The following is a 9,154-nucleotide window of genomic DNA, read 5'->3' on the forward strand; positions in this document are numbered from 1 at the left end:
TTTTAGGGGTTATAGAGGGTAGGTACCTGAAGCATCAATGCTTGTTTATCTGCACAATTGTGAATTGTGCCCACTGTCTGACTCTCCCCCTGGTTTCGGTTAACGCCCTGTAGAGGCTCAAGGTTAGTGGAAGGTGGAGGTGAGATTGTAACACAGGATCAGGTAATGCTTCATTCATCATATTAGAGGAGTCCAAAATTAAGTAGGCAAGAAGATCCACAGGAACAAAGGAAGAAAATGTTAGAATTTCTACTTATATTTAGTTTCATCTCGTTTATATACCTGTTTAACATTACATTTTACTATCACAGTATTATACATGTAGAATTTATAACAAATAACTTGGTGTATATTAAAGAGTGCTTGCTCAAAATATTTTTACTGATGGTGGATATGATAGAAATTTTTTGAGCTCCAGTTTGCTGCATTACTGGCCCATAATTAGTCTCTCCTAGGTGTCAGTGGAATTTGTTTATTTGATTTTTAAAATAACATGATGGGAAGAATATGAATAGACTTTTGCCATTGAAGGAAAAGGAGAAGAAAATACTAGTGCTAAGTACCAGATGTTTTATCCTGGTTAATCTTACAACAGCCCAATACCATCGATGTCTCCATTATATAGTTGATGAAGCATAATGAGTTAGGAAGTGCTTCCTGTGCTATTATTTTCTGGAATAATTTGAAGAGAATTGATATCATATATTCCTTGCTGAGTGGAATTCACCAGTTGAATCATCTGGGCCTGTTTTGGAAAATTATCAATTATTGTTTCAATTTTAAAAATAGATATAGGTCTTGGGGCGCCTGGGTGGCTCAGTCGGTTGGGTGTCTGACTTTGCTCAGGTCATGATCTCACAACTTGTGGATTCAAGCCCTGTGTCAGGCTTTGTGCTAACAGCTCAGAGCCTGGAGCCTGCCTCAGATTCTATCTCCCTCTCTCTCTGCCCCTCCCCTACTTGCACTCTGTCTCTCTCAAAAATAAATAAACTTTAAAAAAATTATTAAAAAATAAATATAAGCCTATTCAGATAGTCTATTTCTCCGTGTGTGATTTGTAGTAAATTATATCTTTTAAGAAATTGGTCCATTTCACCTAAGTCATTAAATTTGTGATCATAGAGTTGTTCATAATATTCCTTTATCATCATTTTGATGTCTGTGGGAATAGTTGCAATGATCTTTCTGATATTAGTAATCTGTGTCTTCTCTCTCTCTCTCTTTTTTTTTCCTTAGCCTGGCTAGGTGTTTATCCATTTTATTGATGGAAGCTTAAATAATGGTTTTAGATCTTTCTTCATTTCTGCTTTATGCATTCAATGCTATAAATTTCCCTCTAGGCATTCTTTTTGCTGCATCCTACAAATTGGGGTAAGTTGTACTCTAATTTTCACTTAATTTGAAATTTTTAAAAATTTCTCTTGATGCTTCTTCTTTGACCCACATGAATTTAGAAGTATTTTGTTCAACCCCCAAATATTTGGAAAAATTTCAGCTATCTTTTAGTTATTGATTTCCAGTTTAATTCCATTGTGATACTGGAGTATACTTTGCCTGACATTTATCTTTTAAATTTGTTGAGATATATTTTATGGCTTTGAATGGTCCATCTTGGTGAATGTATCACGTGAGCTTAAAAATATGTTGGCTGGGAGTGCCTGGGTGGCTCAGTCAGTTACACGTCTTACTTGGGCTCAGGTCATGACTTCCCGGTTTGGTGAGTTCAAGCCCCACGTTGGGCTCTATGTTGACAGCTTGGACCTCGGAGCTCAGGCCTTGGAGCCTGCTTCAGATTCTGTGTCTCCCTCTCTCTGCCCCTTCCCCTGCTAATGCTCTGTCTCTCTCTCGCTTTCTTTCAGGAAAAAAAATTAATAAACATGTTTTTTAAAAACGTATGTTGGCTGTTGTTAAATGTCGTAGTCTGTAAATGTCAGTTTGACAGAGATGATTGATAGCTACTCTTTTCGATTGTAGACCTACTGATTTTCTGCGTGCTGTATCCGTCAGTTACTTAGAAAGGGGTGATTGCTACAGTGACTATTTCTCCTTGCAGTTTTATCCATTTTGCTTCATGTATTTTGATGCTCTATTGCTAGGTACATACATATTAAGGATTGTTATGTCTTCTTTGAGAATTGACTCCTTTATCACGAAACACCTGTCTTTATCCCAGATAATTTCCTTACTCTCAAGTCTATTTTGTCTGAAATTAATATCATTACTCTAGATTTCTTTTGATTAATGTTAGCATGGTATATCTTTTCCATACCTTTACTGTTAGTCTGTTTGTGTCATTTTTTAAATTTAAAATGGGTTTAGGGACACCTGGGTGGCCCAAATGGTTGAGTGTCCGACTCTTGATTTTGACTCAGGTCATGATTCCAGCGTCGTGAGATCAAGCCCTGCCTTAGGCTCTGCACTGAGCATAGAGTCTGCTTAAGATTCTTTTTCTCTCCCTCTGCCCCTCTGCCTTGCTTGTGTGTGCTCTCACTGTCTCTAATAAAAATATTAAATCAATCAATCAATCAATAAATAAATAAAATAAAATGGGCTTCATGGAGCCAGCAGGTAATTGGATGTTGGTTTTTGTCCACATTCTTTGCCTTTCATTGATATATTTAGACTATTCACATAAAATTATTGTTAATATAGTCAGATTAATATCTACTACATTTGTAACTGTTTTCCATCAATTACATTGTTCTCATCAGTTACATTGTTGATTTTTTGTTTCTGTTTTTGCTTTCCATTCTTTCAGGCTTTAGTTTCATTCAGCATTTTATATGATTCCATTTTCTCTCTCCTCTTAGCTTTTCAATTATACTTCTTTCAAAAAAATTTTAGTGTTTGCTCTAGAGTTTGGAATATACATTTATGACTAATCAAAGTCCACTTTCGAATAACACTATACTGCTTCATACATAGTTTGGCTACCTTATAGCAGATTATTTCCAATCCCTCCCCTCCTTCCCTTACAACATTGGGGTCATTCATTTAATTCATCCATAAGCTATAATCACTGACTATATTTTTGTTATTATTTTTGAACAAGATGGTGCCTGGAAGGTAATTAAGAAGAATGAAAATAAAAGGTTTCATTTAACCTTCATTTATCTCATCTCTAATGCTCCTCATTTGTAACCTATTATCATTTTCCTTCTTTCTGAAAACTTCAAAGTTTTCTTTCTTTAGAAAAGAAATTGCATTTCTTGCAAAGCATCTGTGCCTGTGACCGAGTTCTTCATTTGTTACTAAAATATGTGTCCCTCTGCAAGTTGTTGTTTCCCATTTACCTTGAAGGCTAATTTTTCCGGATATAGAATTGCAGGTTGTTGGTTATTTTCTTGCAATGCCTTTTTACTCTACTCTCTTCTGTTTGCATGGTTTCTGAGAATAATTTCAATGTAATCCTTAAACTTGCTCCTCTATATGTAAGGTGGGTTTTTCTCATTTGGCTTCTTTCGGGATTTTTCTCTTCGTGTTTGCTTTTCTGCAGTTTGAATATGACATGCTTAGGTGTAAATTTTTGATGTTCTCTCAGCTTTCTGAATCTGATTTCCTCTATGTCATTAATTTAGGAAAGTTTTTAACTGTTATCACTTGAAATACTCTTTTCTGTTCCTTTTTCTATGTCTTCTCCTGATAGTCCCAGTGCGCATATGTTAAACTTAATGTGATTAGTTCTTGTGAACCTGTTCCATATCTTGCATATTCTATTCCACTTTTTCATTCTCTTTTCTTTTTGAGTTTCAATTTTGGAAGATTCTACTGACCTATCTTCAAGCTCACTGCTTCTTTCCTCAGCTGTGTTCAGTTTACTGATGAATCCATCAAAGTCTGTTTCTGATGTTTGGCTTGCCTCTTTAGATTTGGGTTTTTTGGGGTATTTTTGTTATTGTTTGCCTTTTAGCATTAGTTGTGGTTTTAGCATTAGTTGTAAATTTTTTGTTGGACACTAGACATGGTATATCAAGTAAAAAGAACTAAAGTTCATAGGCCTATAGTGTGATATTTTATGTTTCCTGCCAAAGAATTCAGCTATTTACTGTGCTATAACTATAGTATCAAAGTTAAAATTATCTTTAGTGTCCTTTGTCTTTCTTCCTTGTTTTCTTCGAGTGTGCCTAGAGACCCTTTAAATAGGGTCTCAGGCTTAGAATTATTTTGGCTGTGATCCTCTGCTATTATACAGGAGCCTAATGATGTGGTGGTAAGTTATGGGGAGGGAAAATGTTCTATAGTTGTATGATTTGGCCTCAGTCTTTTTTTTTAAGTTAGTTATTTGTATGTTTTTTTTAAATTTTAAGTTTATTTTTTTTCTTTTTTCTTTTTAAAAAACAATTTTTTTTTAATGTTTTATTTATTTCTAGGAGAGAGAGAGAGAGGCAGCGTGAGCAGGGGAGGGTCAGAGAGAGAGGGAGTCACAGACTGAAACAGGCTCCAGGCTCTGAGCTGGCAGTCAGCACAGAGCCCGACGCGGGGCTCGAACCCACGAACCACGAGATCATGACCTAAGCGAAAGTCGGACGCTTAACCGACTAAGCCACCCAGGCGCCCCAAATTTTAAGTTTATTTTTGAGAGACAGAGAATGAATGGGGGAGGAACAGAGAGAGAGAGGGAGACTCAGAATCAAAAGCATTGGCCTCAGTCTTTTAGTGATCCTTAGTTGGGTATTTCTCTTCCTTCAGATTGGTTAGGCTTTGATGATCCCCCAGGCTGGTAAAATAGTTTCACTGATAGGGCTTGCTCAGGAGAACAGAGAGCTCTGGGAATATTCACAAATGGCCACTTTAACCCTTTCCATCTGTTGGAAGCAAGAGTGAGTTCACAGTGAGAACCTGGTAGACGCCCCCAGGAGTAAAGCTCAGGACAGCACAGGAGCCCCTTGATTACAGGACTCCTCAGACATCTTAACTATCAACTAGTCTACACTGAGCCACCAGCAATTTGTCAATTATAATTGAAGGTGTTCCTGTGATATTGTCTTCAGTGTGCTTCTCTTCTTGAACTTCCGCTCCCAGTAAGTTGTGATCCTCTGTATCTGCTTGTCCCTCCCATTTGCAAGGCACAAATTTGCCCCGTGATCTTAGTTTGCTGATGGATCCAAGAAGAGTTGATTTGAAGTCTGTTCAGGTTTTTCCCATTGTGATGTGATGGGAGTGATGACGTCCAAACTCTACATATTCGACTCAGAAACCAGAGTCAAGAGGAGGATACAAATTCAAGTAGACTGAAGACCTCATCCAAGCTGCGAACACTAGTAAATGATAGTGTGGGGATTCCCACCTGGTTCTGGGGATGCTAGAGCTTGGGGTAGGGCCCAACACATGTTTGACAAACGAATCAGTGGCCCCAAAGCCAGGCAAGAGCCAGTTCCACTATACCATACCACCATTGTCAAAGGTCCATGATTAGATGGGGTGTAGGATGTCAGGGTATAAAGAAAATAACCAAACAAAAACTCCCCTCGGTAAAAAAAATAAAACAATGGAACATTCTTAGGGATATAATTGAAGGAAACAAAAAATTACCTACATAATAAGGGAAAGAATTAGTATGAAATAGCCTAATCAGCAGTAGAATATTTTCATCAAATGCAGAGAACTACCTGAGATGTAAGAAAGAAAGAAACCTCAGACTCCATCATTTCCATTTTAGTCAGTTTGGTAAACTGTTACTTCTAACAGGTGTTCAGACTAGGAAAGTGGTTTAGATGCAAAGATGATTTTGAAAGGTTGGAGAGTGAGGCCTTTGGAGGTAGAGCAGTCTATGTCTGGAGAAGAGGGTGCTGGAGGTGCGTTGAGTAGGTCTCCAGGCATAGGAAGTGTGTGCCCACCTCTGACTTTATAGAGCACAGGCCAAAGTTCCATGTAAAATTAAGACTGAAAGTGAGCAAAATATCAGACAACAAGGATTTAATCATTGTTCCCATCACTGGGTTATCTATTGGTGGGTGTGTAATGCTTGGCTGAGTAATAAAGATATAAGTTATACATAATTATGTGTTCCATATAATTTATTTTCTTGTACTTATTTCAGCACAATCATTGATTCTATTTTTAGTTTTTATTTAATTATTTTTTATTTTGCTTTTAATTTTTTAAATGTTTATATATTTTTGAGAGAGAAAGAGTGTGTGAGAGGGGGAGGGGCAGAGAGAGAGGGAAACACAGAATCCAAAGCAGGCTCCAGGCTCTGAGCTGTCAGCACAGAACCTGATGTGGTGCTTAAACTCATAAACTGTGAGATCATGACCTGAGCCAAAGTCAGATGTTTAACCCACGGAGCTACCCAGGGGCTCCCTTTTTATTTAATTATATTTTTAGAATCAATATTTTAATCTAATTATTATTACATTATTAATAATGATATAAACTGGATTTTAAAGGAAAATATGAATCTCTTTCATACTATTCTTAAGCTTATTTATTTTGAGAGCACAAGTGAGAGAGGGGCAGAGAGAGAGGGAGACAGAGGGCCCTAAGCAGGCTATGCAGTGTCAGGACAGAGCCTGACATGGGGCTTGAACTCATAAAACCGTGAGATCATGACCTGAACCAAAACCAAGAGTTGGACGCCTAACCAACTGAGCCACTCAGGCTCCCCAGAAAATAGAAATCTGTTTAAACCATATACAGTGTGAATACATTTTTATCAAATGTAAATTAAAGTAAATGTAAAAATAAAAAATTTTAACTTATTTACATGTTTTAAAAATGAGTTATTTTAAATATTCCGAATTATCTATTATGTCAAAATGAGAAATGAGTATCATTAATAAATATCAAAAGTTTAAACTAAAATAATTTAAATAAAACTAACTTTTTCATTTATTTTTTTGAAAAATAATTGTTATATGTTCTTATAAAAAGAAGACACTTGGGATGCCTGGGTGGCTGATTTAGTTTAAGTCGATTCGAGTCGATTTTGTCTCAGGTCGTGATCTCATGGTTCATGAGATTGAGTCCTGTGTAGGGCTCTGTGCCAACAGTATGGAGCCTTCCTGGGATTCTCTCTTTCTCTCTCTCTCTCTCTCTGCTCCTTCTCCACTTTCTCTCTCTCAACATAAATAAAATAGAATAAATAAATAAAATTTTAAAAATGAAAAGAAACTTAAAAGAAAACTCTTCCCAGTTGTAGGTTTCTGTGTGCTTACATCAGACATCACTACATGCTTCGCACATGTGCCTAACTTCCACACACTGCAATGTAAGACTAATATGAATTATTTACTACTGCAAAATGTTCCTACTATGTCAAGGGCAACTCTTGCAAATACAGTGTACCTCTAGATCCTGAGTACCTCTAGAATCATAATTTGGACTAAAAAGAAAGCAAGAATATGGATACTGGTTACTATGGGGAAAATAATACTTGATTATATAAAGTTCTGCTGCATGTATGCTATTTTATTCAAATTAATTCATTTTTGATCTAAGTGTTTCTGTCGCTTAAATTCTCTTCATATTCTAAAGTAATGTCTGTTACAGCGTAACTGTCCTTCATGTCACTTGGGCTCTGTCACTTTGTTTCACTCACACAGAGCAACAGGTGTGGGGCTTCTCCTTGGGGTCTGGATAGTGTTAGTCCTCAAAGCAGAGAATTAGGGTTAAGAGCTCTGCCCGAGGAGACAGCCAGGTCCCCAGGGGCAGAGATACTTTCATGTTCTTCAATTAATGTAGGTTTTGTGTGTTTGTAATGTATGTGATCTGTAAAGAGGTGGGCTTAGGGCAGAGGTCTTTCTTTCCAAGTTTTTCTTAAAAAAAAAAAAAAAAAGAAAGGAAAAGAAAAGAAAACTATCCCAAATCATCTCCATTAAGGATAAGGCTCCTTTATGAGGAGAAACATAAATTTTTATAATAGTCTGACCATTTATTTACAGTATTCACTGTTGACTTAGTACTTTACCTTTTTTTGTGGCTTTTTAACATGCATGCAGGCATCCATGTCTACCCTCAGTCAAATGCTGTTTCTCAGGTTGCTAAGTAAAACAAAAAATGATTTTCCCCTCTAAACTCCTTTAGCATTAATTTGAATCAATGCTGCGGTACTTTCCACAGTCTGCCCTCTATTATGACTATTTGGGCATATCACCTTTCCCAGGTCATTCATTCAGTCAACAAATACTTATTCATTTACAAAACAAAGCACCAACTCCTATGAAGCTGATAATCTCATGTGGGACACAAAATAAATAAATATGTAATATCAAGGAGTGGTAACTAAGAAAATAGAGCCAGTTAAGACAGTATAAAGCTTCAGGAGGGGTCTTTTATATATACAGGTAGTCTGGGAGGGCCTCTTTGAACAGAGATGTGAAAAAAGGAGGGAATGAGCCATGGAAAAGAGTGGAGATAAAGCTGTCTCAGTGGTGGCGTCTGTAAGTATAAAGACTAAGAGGAAATGTGTTCGGTAAACAAAAGTGTTGCCAAAGAGGAGTAAAAGAGGGGGAATGTAGAAGAAAAGAGGTCATGTCAGAAAAGGACCCAAAAGTATAACTCTGTGGGGGGGCTTATAGGTCAAGGTAAAAAAAATTTAGATTGTAAGCTTCTTTTAGACAAGTGACTATGTCTGGTCTTTGCATCACACAGAGGTTCTTAACAATGCCACCCATGGCTATGACAAGCTATGTGTTTTAGGAAACTTCTGTACCTCTGGCTTTCAACTGATAAAAATTATCTGTTAATTTTGTCTTATTTGAGGATATGATGGGAAATTTGAAGTGCAGTTAAATATGTATCTAGAAATGCAATATAATATAAATTACAATGAAATAATAATAATAATACAAAGTCAATAAGATCTCTGTGGTAATCTTTGACCTTTTTCTTCCCAGGATTTCCAAACTGTACTACCATCATTTGATCTCTTCTCAAAGTATGGAAAATTATATTCAAAAGCTGGACAAATTGTATAAAGGTATGCAGTTTTGCTAAGAAGAACTTCAAGAAGTATATTAAAAACATTTAAAAAATCAAACAAGATCAACTTTAACTCTCAAGCATTTTTAAAACCATGCTATATTTATCTATAATAAAACTATCTTTCATTTTGATTTAATGGTTTTTAACATTCAAAAATCATGGATATTATTTTTGAAATCTCCAGACTCAAAACACATTAAGAAATAGAACTGACAAAAATCTGAAGTAA

At 36.3% G+C, this 9,154-nt stretch overlaps 1 protein-coding gene across 1 annotated transcript in view; it reads left to right on the forward strand.

Annotated features, from left to right (window-relative positions):
- The window catches only part of SPATA17 (spermatogenesis associated 17), a 181,913-nt gene extending 172,993 nt beyond the window's left edge, over positions 1 to 8,920 (forward strand). The window contains exon 10 of the mRNA XM_077759492.1: positions 8,838 to 8,920. Within this exon, the coding sequence (XP_077615618.1) occupies positions 8,838 to 8,918 (81 nt within the window). The 3' untranslated portion in view covers positions 8,919 to 8,920. The remainder of the gene's footprint in view (positions 1 to 8,837) is intronic.
- Positions 8,921 to 9,154: the final 234 nt, after the last annotated feature.

The sequence above is a fragment of the Crocuta crocuta genome, unplaced genomic scaffold (genome assembly GCF_008692635.1).
Source record: "Crocuta crocuta isolate KB4526 unplaced genomic scaffold, BGI_CrCroc_1.0 scaffold556, whole genome shotgun sequence".
In the NCBI taxonomy this organism is placed as follows: domain Eukaryota; kingdom Metazoa; phylum Chordata; class Mammalia; order Carnivora; family Hyaenidae; genus Crocuta; species Crocuta crocuta.